General features: G+C 41.4%; 1 protein-coding gene across 6 annotated transcripts; it reads right to left on the reverse strand.

The window, feature by feature from the left end:
• On the reverse strand, positions 1-27,674 carry POLR1F (RNA polymerase I subunit F). Of its 6 annotated transcripts, XM_042856405.2 has the most exons (5): positions 27,037-27,674; positions 26,596-26,737; positions 23,607-23,815; positions 22,743-23,168; positions 14,711-21,453 (listed from the first exon to the last, which is right to left on the reverse strand). In XM_042856405.2, exons 1-4 carry the CDS (start codon positions 27,255-27,257, stop codon positions 22,781-22,783), a joined length of 960 nt encoding a protein of 319 aa, XP_042712339.2. In that variant the 5' UTR covers positions 27,258-27,674; the 3' UTR covers positions 14,711-21,453; positions 22,743-22,780. The 6 variants fall into 6 exon arrangements, with proteins under 6 accessions (XP_065439329.1, XP_065439331.1, XP_065439327.1 ...); XM_065583257.1 differs by lacking the exons at positions 23,607-23,815; positions 26,596-26,737; positions 27,037-27,674 and having other exon boundaries at positions 1-20,865; positions 21,347-21,453; positions 22,743-22,772; XM_065583259.1 differs by lacking the exons at positions 23,607-23,815; positions 26,596-26,737; positions 27,037-27,674 and having other exon boundaries at positions 1-20,602; positions 21,347-21,453; positions 22,743-22,762.

Here is a 27,674-nt window from a genome sequence, read left to right on the forward strand (position 1 = left end):
TGGAGTTCCGGAGTCAATGGTAGATCAATCAAGGATTGATTTATCGCATCTACACTAGACGCGATAAATCGATCCTCGATAGATCGATCACTACCCGCCCATCCGGCAGGAAGTGTAGACGTACCCTTCTTCTCTGCTACCATACCCCAACCTCCAGCCATGCAGCATTTCCCCCTACCTTGAAAAATAGACCTGGAGCCCAAGACAGAATCGTGATTTGGTGTGCCCCAGACTCCATCAAGCAACTGAGAAGGGTCATGCCCAGCGCACCGGGCTCCAGACGCCTTTTTAAAATAAGGAATGGGCGTTCCAAAGGCAAGGGAGGATTGCTGTTGTGTTAAGGGGGAAAAACAATTGCCATGAGTTTTACAACTTACTTATAATTTGCAAATGATCATCGCTGACTCTGTGACTGCTTACTATACAGTATTTGTGATGTTGGCAGATATGTATTACATGGCACAGGATTGGAGACTATGTTTAATATATGGAAGCGGGAAAGGAGGAGAGGGGTTTTGTTCCTTTTTCTCCAGTTGGGAACTGGCTATCAATGCTTGGCTTAGAGGTAGGCAAGAAGTGATCCAAGCTTTTACCCAAAACCATTTATTGAGTTCTCTAAACTTTTTAAAAAATACATGCATCTCCTTGCTTATTGGTTCCAGCTGGAAACAGGAATATTAAAATAGTGAACAGCTGTCCTTGTATTTATTGTACAGCCCAGGTGATACCAATGCTACATATGCCACAACACAATTCAAGCTCATGAGATTTCCAGGCCAAACTAGTTTAAATAGGTTTGAAAGAAGTTCAGAGAGACATCCACCTTCTTGGATGATCATAGCTTCATAGCTTCCAAACCATTTGAAGTTTGCTTATTATTTCTTACCCAATGATGTTTCCAGATCAACAAGCTGACTCTTCCATTGGATCAGTCATTTCTGAAGTCTTCACCTTCAGAATGTAACCCGTTTTGTCAGTTCTGTCAGCTAATGACACTTTAAAATCTACATTAGCTGGGTATTATCCTTCTCTGAATGCATTATTTATTTATTTAAAAAGTTTTGACACATTGGGGAGAGCTTCCTCTCATTTTCCTGAGGGCCCAGGAGACAGCAATCATACTGTATGGTCTTAATGCAACACTGTGAGGCACACTCACCTCTCGTGAGCACCTCCTGTCAGCTAAGTGCAACTGTGCACTCTTTCCTTTCTCTGTCCCTGGTGCCTTCTGTTGGCTGTTGCCCTTGCCAAGCAGGTCTGCAGTGGCTCAGCTCTTTGGCTACGTCACATAGTCCAAATGCATGAAGGAATGCCATCCAGAGTAACACAGTCCATCAAATGGTTAGCCCTCTCCAGGGTCTTCAGCCCCATCTCTAGGCCTGTTTAAATTCTAGCCCCTTTCTCCAGCTTTTAGTACCGAGTCTTATCTCCTTCTTGGGGCTTAGGCCACTTTCCCAGTGGCCAGTGAGGGGGACCAGGCCCACCCACCAGGCCTCCAGATCCCAAACCAGGGACCCTATAAATAGCAGCCATGTGCTGCTTTCTTTAATAGTTGTTGCTGCTGCATATCCTGGGTTGCTTCCTGTTCTGTTCCATCACCTACTGGGTTCTCTATCTGTTCCCTGTTGGAGCAGGGTCTCTCCCAAGCCTCCTTGCCTGGAGAGTTTCTCAGTCTCTGTCCTGATTTCTCAGGGTCTTCTCTGAGGCCTCTTTGTCTGGAGAACTTGCAACAGTCTGGTCCCCTTTAGTCAAGGTTCTCTTTCCCAGACTTCTCTGCCTGGGGAGCTTCACAATCCTATCCCTGCATGGAGCGGGGTTTCTCCCCAATCACTTTATCTGTGGAGTTTCACAGCCTTCTACTCCTTCTCCATCCTCCTGGTCCCAGCCAGCAACTAACCTGCTCAGACTCTGCGGTGCCTTTTATCTGAGCCTGCTGAGCTCTGATTGGCTTCTTCCCTGCAGCATCTTTAGGCAGGCGTGGAGGACCCAACCTTCACTGCCCCTTTCCTGGGGCAGTGTGTGGTAGGATCATGATACCTCCAGCAGGTGTCTTCAAAGGGCCTGGTGGTACATCTCATCAGAAACACCATAGCAATGCTGTAGGACACTCGCTCTAAAATAGCAGAAAAACACTGACCAATCACAAATTCAGTCCTTTTTACATCATGAAGATGTAATGAGGCATTCACTTGCCCTCACCTTGCCATCAGCCAGAGACCCCATCTGAGTGTAATCACCAGTGCTTTTTATTTTCAGTGCCAGCTCCCACCACCTTCTATTTACAGTCTGCTCCAAACCAGCAACCTGGGGGACAGCTAGCCTCTCCAGCCAGCAGGGATGCACAGCCTTTGGCTCCTCCTTTTCCTTTCTCTTCCCCCCTACCTAATGAGGCCTACAGGTGCTTCTCTTTTAGCAATTAGATATGGCATACTCAGCCAGCCCCAATTAATGCTTCTTAATTGGAGCTGGGCCAACAGGGGCCTGGCTCAAGACCTCCTGGCCAGAACCCTGTTACAGAAGGCTAATAGGCTAAGCCATGAAGATTTAAATAAAAAGATATCACAGCTTTTTATTTCCACTCATTCCTCCACTTGATACAGAGCACTGGCTAACTTACTTCAGCCCTTAAACAGGGCCCTTGTTAGTCCCATCCTGTAAAATACTATCAATTGAGCTACATGGCTTCAGGTTGTGTAGTAGTTTTAAGTGCACTCATAGAAATGAGACCACTGAACTTACCTTGTCACTTAATCAATATTTTAACACTGGTCTTAGATGAAATATTACTATGTTAAACAAGTGTGCAACCTAGCTGCCTCTTAAATTTGTTTTTGAAGTTTTCTCAGATCTAACTTTGGCAAAATAGCACAAAGGGAAAAGAGAAAAAGGATTTAGAATAAGGGTTACTGAATCAAACATTAATGCCAGTTTGCTGGAATCTACTTCCAGATGTCTTTTAAAAGATGCATTTTCTTATAAGCAACTACAATCAGAGTATTTTGCTGAATTTCAATAGTGAGAGGGATGTAATGATGACAGGTAGTTGTGAAGCATCTTTTAACAAGAAAAAATGGATTAAAGGCTTTGGGAATGATATCTGTGAAAGATTTGGGATTGCTTTCTTATAGTTTTAGTAAGTGCAGCTGGATGAACACAAATCCCAAAGATAAATCATTTTTTCTAGACCAAGTCCTATCCTAACTTTATTATTTGTTACAATGCAATGTGGATAGCTTCCATGAATTAGAAGAATAGTAAAAGTTCACTGTTTCCATTAACTGTCTTTTTCATTGTGTATGTGTTTAATCTTATCAATAAGGCTGTAAATTATAATTGGTATGGTTCAGATACTAAATAATCCCATTTGAACTCCAATTTGCATTTAACTTTGAGGATGGGGTCCAAATCCTGCAGTCCTTAACTCAGTGACTCAATGGGACTTTACCTACATAAGGACTGCAGGATTAAGGCCAGGTGTTAAAAATACTATAAATACTAGACTTACAGAACACATGTAGTGTACATAATCCATCATGTGAAGGAATTCCATAACCTCTTCAGAGCAGAGACCATGCCTCATTCCCATTTGTACAGCATCTAGCACATTGTTGGCAATACCAGAAACAGAGTGCCGTATTCTACACCCCTGTTTACACTGAAGAGTGTATTACTCTGTGAGTAGTCCCACTGATCTCAATGGACTAGATTTTGCCCTGAACTGGAAAGCCACCTTCCCCTTTCTGTACCTGCATGGGCTTCTTGTAAATTGGGCTAGGTCTGACAGAAGTAGGTGAACACTGTATGCAGGCTGCTCCCCTTCCTCCAGAGCAGATGGGTGAGGAGGAGTGGAGAATGGGTGCAGACATGGCTCTAGAAGGTACTTGTGATGTAAGGTACTCCTCAATGCAAATAGGGGTGGCAGAATCTGGACTACAATAATTCCCATTTACTAAAATTATTAATTGTAATTGGCACTTTAGACTATATTCTACTCTTGTTCTTTGTGTAAAACTAATTTATGTGAGTGGGAGCTGTTTCCCCTTCCATTTCCCCCTCGCAGATTGGTTTCAATTCTGCAAACTCTTATGCAATTGACTAAACTCTAAAGCACCTGAGTCGTCTCAATTAGGTCAATTGGACAAGATGCATAAATGAGGATTATGCAGGTGAGTAAGGGTTGTAGAATAATACACTAGAGGGTGGGAGTTGCCCCCATTTCCATGCTTTTGGTAAATGGTATTCCCTAAAATGGTACTAGTTAAACAGATGAATTTCAGGAGAACCATTGTGGATGACGTCTTCAAACATCTTCTCAATATTTGCATTAATGTTCAGAGAAGTCATTAACCTGCTATCAGTCTCAAAACTTGTAAAAGCCAACTGTAGAAGGCAAAAATATAAAATGAAATGTATTTAGCCAAAGAAATCATATGGAACTTTTAAAAAAAAAATGTATCAGGGGAATTTGGAAACCAGAATAGAAGTAAATCCACACCCTTGAGGAAAGCCTACTGGAAGAGTATGAATTGTGTAGCAAAAACTTTCCTTCTGTCTTTAAGCTAAAAAAGCAAGAGTTGGGAAGGTTGAGGACTTGTGTGGCACTGATAATCAGAATGAGTTGGATCTAATGAGAGACAAAAAGCATACTTAAAATGCTTGGAAACATTCTGAAATCAATTGAACCTGATGATTTCTCGCAAGGATCCTGAAAGATGCATAGGGCGGAGGGAGGGGCAGAGGATGTGAGAGTAGAGCCATTAAACATTGCAGTTAATTTTAAAATATATATATCAAGATCAGGAGAAATACAAGAGAAATGCCTGAAAAATATATTCGCTAGAATGTTCAAATCTGGGTAACAACTACTGTTAGGCTTCTGACCCCGAGGGTAGGCAGCTAAATAAAAGAAGTTTCATTTTCAGAAGTGTTGAGCATCTGCCACGGTCACTGAATTCAATAGAATTTGTGGTATATGGATGGAGGAGTCTTAAATCTGAACTAACCTTGATCTGAGGTTTGAAAATGCTGGCCATTGCACCAACACAGCCCCCAAATGTGCACTAAGGTGGGGCTGTTATGATCAGTTGGTATAGAGCTGGCTATGCCACTATACTATCACCCCTCCTAGCACTGTAAGGCCCTGATTCCGCAAAGCCCTTAGGCAGTTGAAGGCAATGGGAAGTAAGCATATGCATAAAGTTAAGCAAGTGTTAAGTGCTCCCTGAATCGGGATGGACATAGTGCATGCTTAAGTGCTTTGCTGAATTGCTGCTGAAGCCAGCTTTTTGGCTCCTTTGCCCCACCTGTGCAGAGCAAAGGGGATAGTGTGAGACCAGGATCTGACCCAGAGAGTTCAGAAAATATGGGAAAAAATCAATGGGCTTAAACTTCATTGTGTATAAATGTAAAGTAATATATTTAGCATCCTAAGAAAAAGTAGAGAGAGAATAGAAAGCAAAAATGCAGATAGTAATAATATACAGATAGTAAACTGGAATAATATATATTAACAATAGATTGTTTTAATATTTTAATAACTGGAAAATGAACTAAACTAAAAGTATCAGCATAATCTGGCGAGGTACTTAGAATTTGCCATTGAAGAACAAAGGAGTCTAAAGTCTGTTTGAGTGTTGTGGTATAGAGATAGCTTTTATAGTCTTCTTTCAGTTGGTACAATATGCTTTTCTGTTGTTGCTGTACCTAGATTGCATCCTGCTGGAATATTGCCTATGGGGAAGTGCTGTGTTTTAGTTAATTCATTGTTTATCTGAATGAACAGGTTTCCAGTAAAGATGCTAGAGTGAGCTGCTATAACCAAGGTAGCTTGTATGTAGCAAGAGGGGAGAAAAAATGTGTCCGATTACATAGGAGACTGTAAAAGCAATATTAATTTAGAAAAGCAATTATTCTTTTAGTTGAGACTTTGGAATAATAATAGTCAAAAGGTTCAAGTCTTACAATGTGCATAGATGTCTCTTCTGAATCAAAATGTCCCAGGCTTTGAATAATGATTTTATCAATCCTCAAGACTGCTCAAATGCGAAGTTTCAGTAGTACAGCAATAATTGTTTAGTGTGGTAAAGACTGAAGTATACTGTAATCTTTCTATGCCTACCAGAAACTTCAAATGATCATTTAAGTACAAGAGGAGCACTGAGCTCTTTAGAAACCCATATGGTGAAAAGGACCTATAGATAAAGCGATACTCCACCATGTGGCACTATGTGAAAGAAAACAGCATTCTCTACCAAGGCATGCTTTCCTGAAATTCCCACAACAGCAAAGGAATTGCAAAGTAAACGGTTCAAATAAAAATTACCCTTAAAATTACAGCTGGTCAGACAAATTTGGAAGGAACCATTTTTCATCGGAATATGCAGTACTGTTGAAATTGTAACATTTCATGAATTCAGGTCAGTTTTGCCAGAATTTCGTTTAGAAAGAACTCTGTCAAAAAACATTTGCCTAATGTCAAAATGAACCATTTCAATATTTTTGGAACAAAACGTTTTGATTTTTCATTTTGAAATGACTTTTCATTTTGAATTTTTCTTATTTTGTGTTACATAATAAAATACAAAATAAAAAAGTTGCAATTCAAACAAAACATTTTGAAAGACCCAAAATGATTTTTTTTTCCTTCACAGAGAATTTTTGAAACTTTCAGTTTTCGTTCCTATTCAAAACTGAGCCAAACTCTGAAATTTCCAAATCCTTTGCAAAACAGAACTATTATCCTCCACACATCTCTACTTAAAATATATTTAGGAACTATGGAGAATTGTTTTCTTCACCATGCGCTAAAAGAAAATAAGCCCAAATTACAAAATTAAGTGTGCTCCAGACAACAATAACATATCACTTCAAGCATACAAGAAAAATGTTTATGCGGCAGAATTATCTGTATTTTCTGCCCAAAAGAAGACACCAACAATGACTGAAGTATAGAAATGTATTTGACTTTTAGCAGATCCACAGAATTAACAAAAACTCATTAAAACCAATACTAGACTAAAAGAAGCATAGACCATGACAGTTCATTTACTTATCTTGCCCCTAGTTAGTTTGCTTACAAATTGTTGCATGTATTCAACACAAGGTATTGTGGGCAAAGAGCCTGCCCCTTCTACTTTTGTCAGGGAACTGGCACAGTCCTGCTGGCAAGCACAGGCACTGCCCATGTCTAGCACAGCTGAAAGGGAATATTAGGTGCTTTCGCTGAGTCCACACTTAAATGACTTAAGTACTGGAATTTACATCAGTGCCATTAGGAAACTGTCATTCCAGTAAATCTCACTGATATCCAGCCTACATTTATCTAATTTTCTCCTTTCCTTTAATCAGTCTTTGACTACAAATTTATGTCTTTTCATCTTTACTCATAAAACAAGCCCACCAGCCCTGGAATCTTTTTTTGTTTTTGTTTTGTTATTAGTCCGAATTTACTCCAGTTAGTCAACATTTTTCTGTTATCTTCTCTCTGAAGCCCAGTTTACATTTTGAGACGTTGAAATGACTTATACTCACAAGCATAATAATTGCTTGTATATTTATAAGACCTTTTCATGAACTAAAAGGAGAGTTCAACTTTTGGGAATTTGTTTTGCCTACAAAGGGACATGCTGTTGGATTCAATTCCTATGAAGATAAAAAGTTTTGAAACAGCATTTCCAAACATTAATCATAATACTTTTGTCACAGACTTCAAGAATAAGTACAAAACAACCAGGAACAAAATGGTGCTTAACTTGAATTAGTGTTTGGGATCATGTTTTAAGATTTTTTTAGCAAAATTTGGATGCAAATATGCACTCAGATATCATGGAAATAACTATGATACAGAGGCCTAATCCTAAACTCCCTGAACTCAATGAATGTCTTTCGATGGATTTCAGTGAGCTTTGGATATGGCCCCAAATGCTTAGATAAAATATATATAATTACCCACAAATCCACATTAACTCTTTACCGCCGCAGAGACCTTATAACCATCCCCTAACATCATTCACTTTACCGAAGAAATGCTGGCAGTCCAAGTTTTAATATCTTCATGTGTTTGTGATGAAGCAGAGAAACTCCAGGCCTGGAGTTAGAGGAAAAGGAGAGAACCTGGCTCAGTTTGGGGCTGACTGGTAAAGATGCATGAGCTAGCTACCTCCCCCTCTCTACGTGAGGGGAAGGATCACTAGCCTGCCATCTCCCTGGGTAAAGGAGACTGGGAGAGACTAAAGAACACTTGGGCTAGGAGATAACTGGGTGACCGAACCACAGAGACCTTGTGGGGTTCCGGACCTGCCAAATTTATGGCTGCCCTGCCCAGAGGAAGCTGGGACTTCATGAATTTCAATGTGTCTTTCATCAGAGGGGTAGCCGTGTTAGTCTGGATCTGTAAAAGCAGCAAAGAGTCCTGTGGCACCTTATAGACTAACAGACATATTGGAGCATGAGCGTTCGTGGGTGAATACCCAGTTCGTCGGATGCATGTAGTGGAAATTTCCAAAGGCATTTCCTTTGGAAATTTCCACTACATGCATCCGACGAACTGGGTATTCACCCATGAACGCTCATGCTCCAATATGTCTGTTAGTCTATAAGGTGCCACAGGACTCTTTGCTGCTTTTACAATGTGTCTTTCGACCGTCTAAAGGCACTACTGACATGATCTTTACTGCTTGCCAGCTGCAGGAAAAATGTAGAGAATACAAACCATTATATCTGGTGTTCATTGACCTGACAAAAGCCTTTGACTCCATCAACAAGGAAGCACTGTGGAAAATCCTTCTGAACTATGGACGTCCATCGAAATTTGTCACCATTCTTCATCTCCTTCACAATGACATGCAAGCACTGATCCTTTGTAATGGCTCTACTATGGCTCCTTTTAAGATTAAGACAGGGGTTAAGCAGGGCTTTGTCATTGCCCCGACACTCTTCTCCAGCTTCCTCACTGCAGTGCTCTATTTGATCACTGACAAGATCCCGGCAGCAGTGTAGCTAATCTATCAAATGGATGGGAAGCTGTTCAGTCTGGGCCGCTTCCAATCCAGAACCAAAACATCGCCGACCTTAGTCGTTGAGCTTCAGTATGTGGATGATACTGTAGTATGTGCTCACTCAGAAAGAGATCTTCAGGCAATCATCAACACCTTTGCTGATACATACCAGAAAATGGGACTGACACTCAACATCTGGAAGACAAAGGTCCTCTATCACCAAACTCCTGGTGCACAGCTCCCAGCACCAGCAATACAGATTCACGATAACCTTCTAGAAAACATTGTGCATTTCCCATATCTTGGAAACCACCTCTCACAGACAGCTGACATTGACAAAGAAATCCAGTACCTGCTCAAACGTTCTAGCCAAGCTTCTGGTCGTCTGAGAAAGAGGGTGTTTGAAGATTGTGACATCAGAAATAAAACCAAATTTATGGTTAAGGTTAAGATCTTGTCACAGTTATTATTAGTAAAAGTCAGGGGCAGGTCACGGACAATAAGCAAAAATTCATGGACTTTTACTAAAAATAACTGACAAAATGGGGCTGACGGGAGGATTTTTTATCAATACATTAGAAGCAAGAGGAAGACCAAAGACAGGGTAGGCCCACTGCTCAGTGAAGAGGGAGAAACAGTAACAGGAAACTTGGAAATGGCAGAGATGCTTAATGACTTCTTTGTTTCGGTCTTCACCGAGAAGTCTGAAGGAATGCCTGACATAGTGAATGCTAATGGGAAGGGGGTAGGTTTAGCAGATAAAATAAAAAAAGAACAAGTTAAAAATCACTTAGAAAAGTTAGATGCCTGCAAGTCACCAGGGCCTGATGAAATGCATCCTAAAATACTCAAGGAGCTAATAGAGGAGGTATCTGAGCCTCTAGCTATTATCTTTGGAAAATCATGGGAGATGGGAGAGATTCCAGAAGACTGGAAAAGAGCAAATATAGTGCCCATCTATAAAAAGGGAAATAAAAACAATCCAGGAAACTACAGACCGGTTAGTTTACCTTCTGTGCCAGGGAAGATAATGGAGCAAGTAATTAAGGAAATCATCTGCAAACACTTGGAAGGTGGTAAGGTGGTAGGGAATAGCCAGCATGGATTTGTAAAGAACAAACCAATCTGATAGCTTTCTTTGATAGGATAACGAGTCTTGTGGATAAGGGAGAAGCTGTGGATTAGACTCATAGACTCATAGACTCTAAGGTCAGAAGGGACCATTATGATCATCTAGTCTGACCTCCCGCATGATGCGGGCCACAAAAGCTGACCCACCCACTCCTGGAATAATTCTTTCCCTTGACTCAGCTGTTGGAGTCCCCAAATCATGATTTAAAGACTTCAAATTGCTGAGAATCCTCCAGCAAGTGACCCCTGCCCCATGCTGAGGAGGAAGGCGAAAAACCTCCAGGGCCTCTGCCAATCTACCCTGGAGGAAAATTCCTTCCCGACCCCAAATATGGCAATCAGCTGAACCCCGAGCATGCGGGCAAGATTCTCTAGCCAGACACTCTGGAAAAAGTTCTCTGTAGTAACTTTTAATATCCCATCATTGACCATTGTTACTAATTAATAGCCAAGGCACGTTATTGACCTATTGACTAAAATCACTTTATCCCATCAAACCATCCCCTCCATAAATTTATCAAGCTTAATCCTAAAGCCAGAGAGGTCTTTCGCCCCCACTGTTTCCCTCGGAAGGCTGTTCCACAACTTCACCCCTCTGATGGTTAGAAACCTTCATCTAATTTCAAGCCTAAACTTCCCGATGGCCAGTTTATATCCATTTGTTCTCGTGTCCAAATTAGTGCTGAGCTGAAATAATTCCTCTCCCTCCCTGGTATTTATCCCTCTGATATATTTAAAGAGAGCAATAATATCCCCCCTCAGCCTTCTTTTGGTTAAGGTAAACAAACCGAGCTCCTCGAGTCTCCTTTCATACGACAGATTTTCCATTCCTCAGATCATCCTAGTGGCCCTTCTTTGTACCCGTTCCAGTTTGATTTCATCCTTTTTAAACATGGGAGACCAGAACTGCACACAGTACTCCAAATGAGGTCTCACCAGTGCCTTGTATAACGGAACCAGCACCTCCTTATCCCTACTAGAAATACCTCGCCTAATGCATCCCAAGACCGCATTAGCTTTTTTCACGGCCACGTCACATTGCTGACTCATAGTCATCCTGCGATCAACCAGGACTCCGAGGTCCTTCTCCTCTTCTGTTATTTCCAACTGATGTGTCCCCAACTTATAACTAAAATTCTTGTTAGTCATCCCTAAATGCATAACCTTGCACTTCTCACTATTAAATTTCATCCTATTACTATTACTCCAGTTTACAAGGTCATCCAAATATCCCTGCAGGATATCCCGATCCTTCTCCGAATTGGCAATACCTCCCAACTTTGTGTCATCTGCAAACTTTATCAGGCCACTCCTACATTTGGTTCCGAGGTCAGTAATAAATAGATTAAATAAAATCGGACCCAAAACCGAACCTTGAGGAACTCCACTGGTAACCTCCCTCCAACCTGACAGTTCACTTTTCAGTACGACCCGCTGCAGTCTCCCCTTTAACCAGTTCTTTATCCACCTTTGGATTTTCATATCGATCCCCATCTTTTCCAATTTAACCAATAATTCCTCATGCGGTACCGTATCAAACGCTTTACTGAAATCGAGGTATATTAGATCCACCGCATTTCCTTTATCTAAAAAATCTGTTACTTTCTCAAAGAAGGAGATCAGGTTGGTTTGGCACGATCTACCTTTCGTAAAACCGTGTTGTAATTTGTCCCAATTGGCATTGACCTCAAGGTCCTTAACTACTTTCTCCTTCAAAATTTTTTCCAAGACCTTGCATATTACAGATGTTAAACTAACAGGCCTGCAGTTACCCGGGTCACTTTTTTTCCCCTTCTTGAAAATAGGAATCACATTAGCTATTCTCCAGTCAAACGGTACCACCCCCGAGTTTACAGATTCATTAAAAATTATCGCTAATGGGCTTGCAATTTCTCGTGCCAGTTCCTTTAATATTCTTGGATGAAGATCATCCGGTCCGCCCGATTTAGTCCCATTAAGCTGTTCGAGATTGGCTTCTACCTTGGATACGGTAATGTCAACCCCCCCTCCTTTATTCCCATCCGTCTCGCTTCCACTATTCCTCAGCCCTTCATTAGCCTCATTAAATACCGATGCAAAATATTCATTTAGATATTGTGCCATGCCTAGATTATCCTGTGGATGTAGTATACCTAGACTTTAGTAAGGCATTTGATATGGTCTCGCATGATATTCTTATCGATAAACTAGGCAAATACAATTTAGATGGGGCTACTATAAGGTGGGTGCATAACTGGCTGGATAACCGTACTCAGAGAGTTGTTATTAATGGTTCCCAATCCTGCTGGAAAGGCATAACAAGTGGGGTTCCGCAGGGGTCTGTTTTGGGACCGGCTCTGTTCAATAACTTCATTAACAACTTAGATATTGGCATAGAAAGTACGCTTATTAAGTTTGCGGATGATACCAAACTGGGAGGGATTGCAACTGCTTTGGAGGACAGGGTCATAATTCAAAATGATCTGGACAAATTGGAGAAATGGTCTGAGGTAAACAGGATGAAGTTAATAAAGACAAATGCAAAGTGCTCCACTTAGGAAGGAAAAATCAGTTTCACACATACAGAATGGAAAGAGACTGTCTAGGAAGGAGTACGGCAGAAAGGGATCTAGGGGTTATAGTGGACCACAAGCTAAATATGAGTCAACAGTGTGATGCTGTTGCAAAAAATACAAACATGATTCTGGGATGTATTGACAGGTGTGTTGTGAGCAAGACACGAGAAGTCATTCTTCCGCTCTACTCTGTGCTGGTTAGGCCTCAGCTGGAGTATTGTGTCCAGTTCTGGGCACCGCATTTCAAGAAAGATGTGGAAAAATTGGAGAGGGTCCAGAGAAGAGCAACAAGAATGATTAAAGGTATTGAGAACATGACCTATGAAGGAAGGCTGAAAGAATTGGGTTTGTTTAGTTTGGAAAAGAGAAGACTGAGAGGGGACATGATAGCTGTTTTCAGGTATCTAAAAGGGTGTCATAAGGAGGAGGGAGAAAACTTGTTCACCTTAGCCTCTAAGGATAGAACAAGAAGCAATGGGCTTAAACTGCAGCAAGGGAGGTCTAGGTTGGCCATTAGGAAAAAGTTCCTAACTGTCAGGGTGGTTAAACACTGGAATAAATTGCCTAGGGAGGTTGTGGAATCTCCATCTCTGGAGATATTTAACAGTAGGTTAGATAAATGTCTATCAGGGATGGTCTAGACAGTATTTGGTCCTGCCATGCGGGCAGGGGACTGGTCTCTATGACCTCTCGAGGTCCCTTCCAGTCCTAGAATCTATGAATCTATGAGAGCCTGAGCCCTGCTGTAGGAGGGAAAGGCAGATGGGGGTCCAGCACCCATTGCTGCTGTGGCTGACAGCTCTGGGGTCCCTCCACCACCCACAGTTGGTGGCCGCTGCAGGGGCCTCCCACTGCCCATGGTGTCTGGGACCTCGGGGTCCCCCCACAGCCGATGGTGGCTGAGAGCTGCAGGGGCCCCTGCCACCCACTGCAGCTTGGAGCTCGGGGCCAATGGCTCAGAGCTCTGGGTCCCCCCTCCACCCACAGCGGCTGGGAGCTGGCTGATAGACGTGCTAACATCAGCGTCCTCTCGCAAGCAGATGTCACGAGCATCAGGGCAATAATTATTTATCATCAACTTCACTGAGCAAGTCATGTTGTTTGGATGCCTAATTCCAGACTGCCAAAACAAGTTTTCTATTCTCAACTCAGCCAAGGCAAACATTCTATAGGAAAGCAGAAAAAATGCTACAGAGATGTCTTCAAGCCTAATATGAGGAAATCCATCAACTCGTGGGAATGTATAGCCCAGGACCAACAACAACGGGGAAATTTCTTGAGGCAGGGAACTCATCACTTTGAGAACCAGATGCAACTACATGTAATGGAAAAACGGGAGCAACAGAAAGAGCGCGCCATAGCTAGAACCAACATCCCAGGTTCACCCACCCTGCTTGGAAATACGTGTTTGCAATGTGCTACAGTCTGTGGCTCTAGAATAAGCCTCATCAGTGGACTCACAAATAACTTGAAATGAACAATCCATCAAAGACAATCATCCTCGACTTCGAGGGATCACCAATAATGATGACTAGAGACAAGCCACCAGAGGGACTTGGATAATAGGGGCCATGCCCCAAACTGAAGGGATAGTGGTAGGAAGTAGCTAAGGGCAGTGGACGTAGACTCCCTGTTGTGAGGTCCCCTGTTCAGGGGTTAACTTATCCAGGATCCTGGGCTGGGACATGGTGGAGTGGGAGGGGAAAGCTATAGTGAGCTGGCTGAAGAGCCAAGAAGACACAAAGATGGAGCAACTGAGTCCAGAGAGAAGTTTTCAGGTTATCAACTACTGGCAGGAAGACTGGCCTCCTGTCATCTGTTAGCTTTAAGCAAACAAGTAAACTCCAAGCTAAATGTTCAAACTTCCTAGGCTATTTTTAATGCTTTTTTTTTTTTAAATCTTAATTCAAAAGTTAAAGTACATTTCAAAATAGTTTATATAAAGTCCCCTTTCTCTTCAGTTAGATTTGGAGCAAGAGCCTAGTTTAGTTTTCAGTGTAGATGACAGATCTTAATAGCATAAGCATCAGTCTAAATACTTGGGTTTAATCCTATTTTACAGTCCTCTATTTGTTACATATACACAAACAAATCCCTGTTTAACAGCCATATGCATAATCTACAGTGAAGTGTAAAAAGGCAAAAGTAAACCTACAAATGTGAAATCCACAAAAGGACATTAATATCTGGCCTTGCCGGCAGCCTTGCTCTTTACATTTAAAAATCTTGGCCTGAATCAAACTGCTACACAACTCACCATTCACAATCTCCATTCTATGCAGCCGAAAAAGTGAGCTGTAGCCCACGAAAGCTTATGCTGAAATAAATTTGTTAGTCTCTAAGGTGCCACAAGTACTCCTGTTCTTTTTGTGGATACAGACTAACACGGCTGCTACTTTGAAACTCACCATTTGTAGTTCTGGAGAACAAAGCAAGCTAAACATGTATAGTGACCGGACTTCATGTGAACTCTTATGGAAAACGTCTGAATTTGGCTCTTTCCTTAGTAAATTTGAAGCACTGGAAAAATCTTACATTTTTTTTTTAATCAGTTTTGGGTTTTTTCCCTGTAGAGTCATGCATGGAGTGACAATTTGCTTTTCAAAATCCAAGTTTTCTTGCCATAGTTAGGTAATCCAAAATAGTGTCTTCAGCAACATCAACAGGGTAGCTGTGAAGCTGCCAATACTGGCTCCAACTGTGAAAAAGTTTTGTTTGTCTTTTCTTGACTTATCCTCTAAGACAGAAAACAGTCAACTATTTTGTAGATCCCATTGCCTGAAATATCCAATTGCATAGACTCAACTTGTAGTGTGGTATCATGTTCACTGACCAGAAATCTAATCTGTGGAATACTATATAATCTGCAACATAGGAACAACAGGTCGTTCAGCCTGCACAATTATTGCCAAAAGTCATGCATTTATTTTTAATTTTATGTTATCTGTCAAAAGGCCAGGGGTGCAGTGGTAGGATCTAGAAAATGGTACATGAGATCTGACATAATTATGTGTTATAGATTTTGGGTTAAAGAAAGATTCTGTGACCAATGATGTGATACATTTTTTGCATTTTTTCAGACGGCTGGTTTCAGCACCCCGAGATAGCCTATTCTGTAGCTTGCTGGAATTGTAGAAGTGCAGTCAAATGTCTCTGGCTGGATTATGATCAGAAATGGTGCTGAGAAACTTATTTTTGTACTATGCTACTTTTGATATAGGGTTATGAAAACCTCTTTTTTTTTTTTTTTGGCAGTAAAAAGCCAATGTAATAGAGCTTTAGCTTCTATTTTACTCTTAGAAGTTTGGTACTGGAATTTACTCTTCCAATGCTGATTGAAAACTGTTCTAAATGGTTAAGTGATGAGATCATCAAAGTCTTCTTATGCCTATTAGGAAACAAGAGTGAGAACTATCTAGAAGGTGGCAGGAAAACTGGTTGAGGCCCTGGTAATAGAGAACTGCAGTGAACTGTGCTCAACTTATTTGATACAGGGTAATGGGATGAGAAGTGCAGAGGGGTATGACTGGTATCTAGAAGCTTCTGGAACATTGGCAGGACAAGTGCTAAGAGTCCTATAAGAAGCTGGCTAGCTCATCTCATTTATGAGCCTTCAGTGGCTGTTACAAGGGGCCTGTTTCCTCATTTTAACTGTAATATATGTAAAAGCTCTTGATGAATACTAGTCATTTTTAAAACAATCGTACGTTATCTGGATTTTCTTTGCCCTGTGTCGATTGACTGCTCCAAAACACTCCCTCCCTTAGCCTCCTCAGCATGGCTTCACTCCATACTTGTCCCTCTTCCTGCCTGCCCTGTCCCCTTCCTTCCATTTCCATTTAGCTTATCCCCTTCTAGCCCTCCGCCCCCTACCAAAAAATGTTGTGGCACTAATATGCCACTTGCAGCCACACTGTTCACTCTGCTTATGTTATACCCCTTCCCCCACCCTGTCTCTGTCTTGTCTATTTAGACTGTAGACTCTTCAGGGCAAGAACTATCCACTACTGTTTGTATAGTGCCAAGCACAAGACAGCCCCATGCTTCACTGGTCCTTTGGCACTACTGTATATAAATAAACTATCTGACCTTTCAACTTTAGTCATGTTGAAGTAAGTGGTAATGTCACAACCCAATGGCCCCCTCCCTCAGCAAATAAATGAACAGTAGTGAAAGCCATTCTAAGCCAAATGTTAAGTCATGAGTGAAGTAGCACAATAGTAGGATTCACTCATCTCCCCGAACCACATGGTGACTGCCCTGGTATAAGGCCCGAGCAGTTCTCCATGCCCGTATTTAGCCTTTTCACCAACACAATACTGAGCTGTACTTAACCTATAGGTTAACATATTGATATGTATAACTGCCGTTTCAGCTCATAATCATACCCGTCACTCCTTGCTTAAGTGGATTTGCAGTTATTACTTCCATGTTCCCTCCAGTAGCACTCACTGGAACATTCTATCATTGAGCAAGCTCTTCTTAGTTCCCAAAATTTAAAGGTAACTACTGATCTATGCCAAGGGTTATGGCTTACTTAACCACATTAATGCTTCAGCTAATATCTTACAGGATACAGAGCTGTAGGTTTCTTGCGTTACTGCTGAATATAATAAAAGCAGCTAAATATACTGAAGGCAAGCCAGTGAATATAAAAGGGGTGAATATAATGGGCAAGCTTAGCCTACAGCTATAATTAGAAACAAGAGGAAGACCAAGGAAAGGGCAGGCCTATTACTCAGTGGGGGCGGGGAGGGACAAAAATAGAAAATGTGGAAATGGTGGTGCTAAATGACACAGTTTGTTTTCACCAAAAATTTTAGTAGCAAGTGGACATCTAACTTAATGAATGCCAGTGAAAATGAGTTAGGATCAGATGCTAAAATAGGGAAAGAACAAGTTAAAAATTACTTAGACAAGTTTGATGTCTTCAAGTCACCAGGGCCTGATGAAATATGTCCTAGAATACTCAAGGAGCTAACTGAGAAGATATCTGAGCCATTAGTGATTATCTTCAAAAAGACATGGAAGATAGGTGAGATTACAGAGAATTGGAAAAGGGCAAATAATTAAGCAATCAATTTGCAGAGACCTAGAAGATAATAAGGTGATAAGTAACAGCAGGGATTTGTCAAGAACAAATAGTGTCAAACCAACCTAATAGTTTTCTTTGACAGGTAATAAGCCTTGTGGATAGGATGTGATATATCTTGACTATAGCAAGGCTTTTGATACTGTCTCGCATAACCTTCTCTTAACAAACGAGGGGCTAGTCTACACTGACAATGCTAAAGCGTTGCTGCGGCAGCGCTTTAACGTGCCTTGTGTGGTCGCGGCTCAGCACTGGGAGAAAAAAACACAACTCAACAAGGGGCGCAGCTCCCAGCGCTGGGGCACTGTTTACACTGGTGCTTTACAGCACTGCAACTTGCTGCGCTCGGGGAGGGGGAGGGATGTTTTTTCACACCCCGAGCGAGAAAGTTGCAGCGCTGTTAATTGCCAGTGTAGACAAGCCCTAGGGAAATACAATCTAGATGGAGCTACTATAAAGGTGGGTACAAAACTGATTGGAAAACCGTTACCAAAGACTACTTAGCGGTGGTTCAGTCAAACTGGAAGGGCATATCAAGTGGGGTCCTTCAGGGATCAGTTCTGGGTCTGTTCAATATCTTCATCAGTGATTAAGATAACGGCATAGAGAGTACACTTATAAAGTTTGCAGACAATACCAAGCTGGGAGGGGTTGCAAGTGATTTGGAGGATAGGATTAAAATTCAAAATGATCTGGACAAACTGGAGAAATGGTCTGAAGTAAATAGGATGAAATCCAATAAGGACAAATGCAAAGTACTCCACTAAGGAAGAAACAATCAGTTGCACAAATACAAAATGGAAAATGACTGCCTAGGAAGAAGTACCGCAGAGGATCACAAGATAAATATGTGTCAACAGTGTAACACTGTTGCAAAAAAAAGCAAACATCATTCTGGGATGTATTAGCAGGAGTATTGTAAGCAAGACACAGGAAGAAATTCTGCTCTACTCCATGCTGATTAGGCCTCAACTGGAGTATTGTATCCAGTTCTGGGTGGCACATTTCAGGAAAAATGTGGAGAACCTGGAGAAAGTTCAGAGAAGAGCAGCAAAAATGATTAAAGGTCTAGAAAACGTGACCTATGAGGGAAGATAGAAAAAATTGGGTTTGTATAGCGTAGAAAAGAGAAGACTGAGGGGACATGATAAGTTTTCAAGTATGTAACAAGGTTGTTATAACAAGGAGGGAGAAAAATTGTTTTCTTTAATCTCTGAGAATAGGGTAAGAAGCAATGGACTTAAATTGCAGCAAGGGCAGTTCACGTTGGACATTAGGAAAAATTTCCTGTCAGGGTGGTTAAGAACTGAAATAAATTGCCTAGGGATGTTGTGGAATCTTCATTGTCTAACCTGCTCTTAAAAATCTCCAAACACCTGTCAGGAATGGTCTAGAAGATAATACTTAGGGGACTAGACTAGAAGACCTCTCAAGCTCTCTTCCAGTCCTATGATTCTATGCATCCATATGTTGAAATTTGCAGCTAGCACAAGGAAGGCTTCAAGCCATACATATGCAGCACACATTTTATACAAATAACTCCAGGCAGTTATTAACTCATGAATAAAACTGAAGAAAGTTTGGAGGAAATGTGGTGGGCAGGAATCCTAGAAATCAGTTTGCCATGGAAAAAATACAGAATTTGCATTTTTACAAAGAATCTTTAGTTTTTATATTTTGTGATAAAATAAAAACAAATTAACTATTAATTAAATTTTAGTGAAAGTACCAGTATCACTTATTCAATGCATGCAACCTCCCCCTCTTGTGGTTGATTTTTGAATGAGCTTTAAATTTACATAACTAAAAATACTCCAACTGCTTCCAACTTGTAGAAGTTACTCAACGGCGGATAGGGGTTTGTGTTTTAATGCATCTCAAATTTCACTTCAGCCTGCAGATGTATTTAAAATTATGAAAAGATGCCAAAAACTTTTAAAAAAATCACCCCTAAAGACCATCTCACTGAGTCTGGCAAGGACAAATTTCACATTGATGGTAATGTGCTGTTCTGTACTGTATGGAGCAAGGCTGCTGATTACGTTAGAAAGCAGACAACTGTAGAACGCATGGAAAGCTCTAAACAAACTAAATGAAAACGAGGCTGAAACAGCAGGGTCATCGACAACAGTAAAGAAACAATGCACCGTGACTGGATCGTTCCAGTGTTTTTTCAACTGCCAAAGAACAGAATGAAACTGTCACTTCAGATTTTGTTCAAATGTGCGTAAATGCAGACATTCCTCTGCACAAAATGGATTTACCTGTTGTCAGATTTTTTTGAGCAAGCTCATTAAGGGAGGCAGTGCCATTCCCAAGTCAGATCAATTGTATTCCCATTACTTACCAACTCTTTTTGAAGAGAAAAAACAGTGCCTTCTCAATGACCTGAAAGGAGACTCTATTGCTATGACTGCCGACAAAACAACTTTCAAAATAGACCAGTTTTCAACATTTTATTTCAGGTGCTCAAGGTAGATTCTCCTAAAGCATGCTGACATTACCACACCACAGCTTGTAAAGACAGTGTACCTCAGCAAAGTTATATATGACTCAGTTTCACAAGCCTTGATTTCTTGTGTTATGGAATTCAGCATCCAACCACTTGATCGAATATTAGCATTTGTAACAGACAGTACGAGCTACATGGCAAAGGCTTGAAATGATGTGCTTTGCAACCTGTGGTCAAACTGTGTTAGTCTTCATTGCTATGCACATATAGTCGCTCTGGCAGGAAATACTTGGTGAGACAGCTTTAAGTGGATCGCTTTGAGATGAAGTCAATTTTAGTGAAATCTCCAGCTTGTTGTAAACGATACTTGAGATACCTGAGTAAATAGAGAGTTGATTTGCCAACACTTCCAACTGAACCAATTGGGACCAGGTGGAATACATGGTTCAATTATATAAAATACCATGTACAGTACTACCCGTTCTACCATGGGTTCAAGGAGCATGAACAAATGGAACATGGGGATACATCTGTTCAGCAGAAACTAGCTTGCCTGTTAGCAGCTGATGTGCATGCAGACCTGAAATACATTGCAGAGAACGGCGGACACTTGGTGACAGTACCGGATGTTTTGCAGTCCTAAAAATATCAAATGCACAAAGTATCAGAGGGGTAGCCGTGTTAGTCTGAATCTGTAAAAAGCAACAGAGGGTCCTGTGGCACTTGCAAGAAGTGAGATTCTTACCCCCGAAAGCTTATGCTCCCAATACTTCTGTTAGTCTTAAAGGTGCCACAGGACCCTCTGTTGCTTTTTACAAATGCACAAAGTGTACATTTTTCTGGATTTAATTTCATGGTTACAGCATCTTGCATCAACTGAAAATGCAAATAGATCTGCAGCTGCTCAAAGCACTGCTGATAAACTGAGACAGTACAAGCTAAAAAATAAACCACCAGCACTTAATTTTCTCCATGCTGTTCATGCACTGGATCCTAAACAAAGATTGTGAAACCACAATTAAAGCTGTCTGAGTGTATTTAGGGATTGTCAAAGATTTAATTTAGAGACGTTGAGGATCCCATTTACTTCTGGATGGCTGTTGAAGATCGTATTCCTAACCTGGCAAAAAAGATGCAATGGTTCTCCTCCAACTGACTGTAAATTCAGCTCATGTGGAAAGAAGTTTCAGCAAACTCAGGGTTCTTTTCTCTGCTCCGCGCCAATGTCTGAAAGACAAAAATGTGGCTGGAATGCTGCAACTCTATTTTTAACAACCAGGACTAACTCAAAGTGAGTGATATTAATATAAAAGTAATTTTGCTTAATTTTTTGTGCATTTAAAAAAATCCTGAAAATATAGAATAGACAGAAGCATTTGGTATATGTAAAATACAAATTCTAATATTCTATTATGAGTGATGGCACCAGTAGGCTTTGAACTTGCTTAAAAATTGTAAACTTAAAACATTGTTCAAATATTGTTTCATTATATAAGATTTTTTTTCCCATTTTAATCATGGAAAAAACACAGATTTTCATGTTTATCAGAGAATTTTTGTTCATTAATCATGGAAAACTAAGAATCCTGGTGATGAGTTACAATCTGATAAAACTGTCAGTCTCTCAATGGAAGTCCACTGAGATCTAATTAACAAGGAAATGGAACCATATAGTAAGAAAATGGAGTGAACTGCACTATTGTGAAACTAACAACCTAATCTTCCCTACACCCCCAATAGACCTCGAATACAACATGACCAGTTCTCCAAATAGATGTTTTTCCATTTAGAGTAGCACACCATAAATTTTGTTGAAAACGTTTCAAGTACTCCCTGGCATGCTTGTACACTCTGAAATGTAAGAGTCATCTTAAGCACTATGTTCACTATATTCATTAGAATCTAGCCCTTAAACCTCCTTTTTTAAAAAAAAAGTTTGCTTGGAGGCATTAAAAATACTAAATTTAAGGACTTAAAGCCTGCATTTGAGTACCACGTTTAATTTCACTAACAAAAGAAACATGTTCTTGTAGTTAAGGCGCTGACTACCACGCAAGACATCTGGTTCACCTCCCAGCTCTGCCAAACACTTCTTGTGTCTCTTTGGGCAGGCCACTTAATCTCTGTACCTCATTTCCTCATCTGTAAAACAGGAATATGTACTGCCTCTTTACCATCCTTTGTTTTATCTCTGGAGGGTAAGAGGCATCTCCTATCCTGAAAGATGTATAGAATCATAGGAAGGGACCTCAAGAGATCATCTAGTCCAGTTCCCTGAACTCATGGCAAGACTAAGTATTATCTATCTTCTAGACCATCCCCGACAGGTGTTTGTCTAACCTGCTCTTAAGAATATAGTATGAGTATATATACATTGCCTCGCATAAGGGGGCCTTGATCTTGGTTGGGACTTCTAAGTGCTACTGTAATATAAATGAAAGCTGAAATACACAAATTGAAAATATGATTTTACTGGAAGTTTATCAAGTACTTCTGAAAGAAGATGACAATCTTACATTCAAGCAAGGGATTTTTGGACTCTTCAGTCCATTTGTCATTCCTTTCTCTTTTTGGCTTTAGGTTCTTGTGACAATTGAGATAATTCACTTTCTTCATCTACATCACAATGTTCTCTTTTCTTTCTCTTAACCTTTTTATGGTCACTCGGGTAACCACTACAGTCACTTCCATAAAATACAGGTTTCTGCTTTTCTTGCTTATGTTTTTTCTTCTTCTTTGGCTTTTTATCATAAAATCCATTTACTGTATCAGCATTCTGCTCTTCTGCATCTTCCACCACAGTAGTATCTGCATTGTGTGTAACCTCTGTGTCATTTTCTAACTCACAATTCCTTCGGTCTCTTTTCTTGTGTTTCTTCTTTGGTATTTCATCTATACTGTTTGTATCTTCAGTTACTGATTCAGGATATTTGGATTGCACACTGTGAAGAAACATACAAAATAAGCAAGAGTGTACAGAATGAGATCTCTATAGGTATTTAATACATCATGATGTTAAGCTTTGCTGAAATGCAATAATTATATGGAGCACATAACTGAAGACTGGGAGTTGTGCTAAACCCACAGCAATTCAAGTAGGAAAAAAAGATTAGGGGCTTTTAGTAACAAAAGAACTTATGACCTGTTAATACATGTCCAATTTCCAGTATTTGGTTAGTCTCTATTCTGTTAAAGAATTAGTATTAGTTCTGTATGGAATTTATTAGCAGATTTTTAAAATCTGTCTTAAACTATAATATTCATACTATACAGGGGGAAAGTCAGAGTTAAGGCAAGACACTGATTTTAAGTATTATGTTTTTAAATAAATCCACTAAATCAGCTCAGTTTGAAAAAAATCCTTTAATATAGCACTGTACCTGTCTTTATTCAGTTTCCCCCGAATGAAGAATACTCCAGCAGCATCGGAATCTAAATGCACCACTTCAAATTCCAGTTTATCTCCTATTTTTAACCCAAGGTCTTGCCACTCTATAGCTGACATTCGATCAGGTTTAGGGATGGAAGCATTGAAACACCCATGTATCAGACAGCCAATATGACTTGGGGCCACTTTATTGATCACACCCTGGAAGAAGAAAAGAAAACCACGTAAGGAAGACTATACTACATTTAAGGGCCACAACTTGTAAGAGACTTTCATTCCTGCACACACTGTAAATTTGTCTGTAGATTCTTGTACATAAGAAAGTTTACACATGCAAATCCCCACCATCAACTGCATGGCAAGTGGCTTTAGCACTTGTACAAATAGAAGCCACATTTTAAAAAATTGTTGCTAAGTCTTTCAAATTAAAAATATAGAATTAGGCCACATCTACACTAGAATTATGTCAGCAAAATTTTTGTGGCTCAGGGATGTGAAAAAACACCCCCCCCGAGTGACTTAAGTTTCACCGACAGAAGCACTGGTGTGGACAATGCTATGTTGGCGGGAGACCACCGCTCATTGAGCTGGTTTTATGTCGTCGACGGGAGATTGCTGCTACCCTTCCAATAAATTAATTAATCTTAACAGTTAATGTTTTGACTTATTTTGCTAGTTTAAAATGCTCTTGGTAGACATTTGCCTGTGTTGAAATGAAAGATACTATATCGATTTGAATTGTATTGCTGTAATATAACAAATACTAAACCTTCTTTTTTTTTTAAATAAGATGTACAGGTTGTCAATATATTGTGTGGATGAGTCTCATGTAACACGGAGAGCTGCATATGTAGCTCTCAATGGTAAATAGGCTGAGAATTGCTGCTCTATATAGGCCACTGTATGTATCAATGGAGAGACTGAGAGCAGAATTTTTCCTAGGCTCTGTAAGATAATTAAGACTCATGGAGTAGACTTTAATCAAAAACTGCCAAACCTGGGAACAGAATGTTAATTTATTAAACTACTGTGTCTAAAAAATGCAATGTGGCTATGTGAGTAGGCCAATATTCTGACCTACTTTTTTGAATTCTGAAGCTTGCAAGCATTCACACAGAGGTATGTTTGTGTTAAAGCTCTTAGGAGATCCATAGGCCTACTCTTTATTTTGAAATGCTCAGGAGCAAAAATTCTGTTTAGTTCTTTTCTGCAAACAGAACAGAATCACAATAGAGAGCACTTCATAACCACAAATACTTGTGCCTATGATTAATGGATAAGACTATGTATTACTTTAGGGATAAGCCTGTACCGGTACCAGGTTACCAGCCCTCCTTTGGGAGGAAAAACACCCCTACAATTGAGAGAAAGGGTGGGTGAATTAATATCTTTTATTGGACCAACTTCTGTTGGTGAGAGAGAGATGCTTTTGAGCTACACAGAGCCCAGATCTACACTACAGACTTATATCGATATAACTAAGTCACTCACGGGTGTGAAAATCTACACACGAGTGATGTAGTTACACCGACCTAACTCCCAGTGTAGGTGGCACTATGTTGATGGAAGAGCTTCTCCCATTGACATAGCTACAGCCTCTCGCAGAGGTGGATTAAGAACAACGGAAGAAACTCCCACATTGGCTTAGGAGCGTCTTCACTTAAGCGCTACAGTGGTGCACCTGCATCACTGCAGCATTTTAAGTGTATACCTGCCTGGAGCTCTTCTTCAAGTCTACGAAAGTCACTATCAGTGTCACAGCTAAATACAAGATTGAACAGATAGTGTAGCATAAGTAGCATCCTAAGGGACCTTTCAAGGCAAAGTGGCCCACTAACACCCCTGCAGACATAGGACAAAAAAGGGGGTTAGTGGGTTACAGACAGCTGTAATAAACCATAAAACCAGTGTCTTTATTAAGAGCATGATTTTTAGTGACTAGCAAAGTTATGAATTTAAGCACCTAGGTTTGTCTGTTGAAAGTGTTATGCAGATTTCCTTTGCAGATGAGGACTGATGGGATTGCTTTGTGAAAAGTGTTCACCCGCAGGTGATGTGGTGTTTTTGTCTTATTTTCCTGTATGAGATCACTCAAGAGCATAGTAATTGTCTGGTTTCACCACATAGTTGTTAGTGTACTGGGTGAGGTACATGGCATGTTATGATAGGCACAAGTAGGACCATGGGTCTTTAAAGGTGTGTTGTGAGGTGTTGATCACTGTAGCAGTGGAGAGAAGTCTGAATATCATAGAATATCAGGGTTGGAAGGAACCTCAGGAGGTCATCTAGTCCAATTGCCTGCTCAAAGCAGGACCAATCCCCAGACAGATTTTTGCCCCAGATCCCTAAATAGCCCCCTCAAGGATTGAACTCACAACCCTGGGTTTAGCAGGCCAATGCTCAAACCACTGAGCTATACCTCCCCACCCCAAGTCTGCTGGTTTTGCATCTGTTCTTCTGACAGTGTTTGAGTTGGTTTGTCCTGGTCTGTGGGGGCCTTGCTTCTGATGATGAGCATGGAGTAGTCTGAAGGCCAGAAGAGGAGGTTCAGGAAAGATTTCTCTCAGGGTGGGGTCCGCACAACACACATTTCAAGATCCATGGGTCCTACAGATGCCTATCACAAATACTTATGCTAACTGTTTAATCTTGCATTTAACCGTGACACTAAACACCTTTCCCCCCGAATAGCTATGTAGCTTGAAAGCTAGTCTCTCACCAGCAGAAATTGGTTCAATAAAGATATTGCCTCTCCCACCTTGTCTCTCTAATATTGTGGGACTGCCACTGCTATAACAACATTATACCTACAGTTGATAAGTTAGCAGGAAAAACAGAGTCAAGAACAGAGAAAAGGTATTTCAATATTTGTCTACTAACTGTAACAATAACTATTTAAATGCAATTATTCAATTACTTAGTAGCTAAAATAAGCTTCACTTACTGCAAAATACAGTAAAACTGAAGTCATTTTTACATACCACAAGCTTTTTTCCTTTCTTGGGAGTGAAAATGACAAAATCTGCTTCAATGTTAAAATGGATGAATCCTTGGTCATCATAAATATCACCTAATTCACCCACTACTCTGATGTTATCATAAGCCACTGGCACACCGCTGAGGCTACACAGGGAGAGGAAAGACAAGTTGTTTTAATATTTCTGACCAACACTGACAGTGCAAAATCAGCACGAAACCTGATGGGGAGATGAGTGAAATTGCTCCACGTTTAGGTCTATGCCCCGCTGGGGCTGCGGAGGCGCTCGCCGAAGGAGGGCTCAGCCACATGGGGCCCGTAGCAGAAGGGCGAGAACACGCGTGGCGTGGAGTCGAGGTGGATCTCGGGGGAGCGGAGGGGGGGGGCTTGCTCCGTCTCCGAGCGCTCGGTGGGGGAGGGGAAGGTTTGTACCCGCGGATCGCACCTCTCCGAGTATCTCAGCAGCTCGCTGTCGAGCTGCTCGCGGATCCCGGTGCGCTTCCGGTTCAGGTAGCGCGGCGCCAGCGCGATGTGCCTCCGATGCGGCGCCGCCACCAGGCACGAGTAGCGGCTCCGCACTAGGCGGCAGGCGGCCGCGAAGGCCGGGATCTCCGGGCAGGGCAGCGGCCGGGCCGCCGAGTGCGGCACCTCCACGCTGGTTCCCATGGTGCCTCCACAACTGTTCGCTAAGCCCCGGACTCCAGCCGTCCGCCTGGTATGGAGCGCGCACGTGACTCGCTCTGGCGCGCTCCGATGACGTCACACGCGAGCCCTCTCAAGTTTAGCTCCCTCCTGGAGGGGAAGTGACGTTTCACGCCGGAACTAAGAGTTGAGCAGGGCAGCCATCTTGTGTGTGTCTTCCCCGCTCCAGTAGTGCGGATATGGCGCATGTTCCGGCTGGAGGTTGGACACTGCACAGGGCAGCATCCCAAGTCGGGCGGAGCGAGCGGAAGCTTCGTCATCAGGGGCCATGTGGGGGCGGGACTTTCAGATAATGGGCGGGGCCCGGAGATGCCCCGCTCAGTCGCACGGCCCACAGGGACCCCAGGGTAGCGCCCCCGATCCGCAGGCGCCTGACTCCCG

Source organism: Chrysemys picta, chromosome 2 (assembly GCF_011386835.1).
Source record: "Chrysemys picta bellii isolate R12L10 chromosome 2, ASM1138683v2, whole genome shotgun sequence".
NCBI classification, from domain to species: Eukaryota; Metazoa; Chordata; order Testudines; family Emydidae; genus Chrysemys; species Chrysemys picta.

Coding starts and splice junctions, on each gene's coding strand:
- POLR1F (XM_065583255.1), bottom strand. CDS start 12,230: ATGGCACAATATCTAAATGAATATTTTGCATCGGTATTTAATGAGGCT.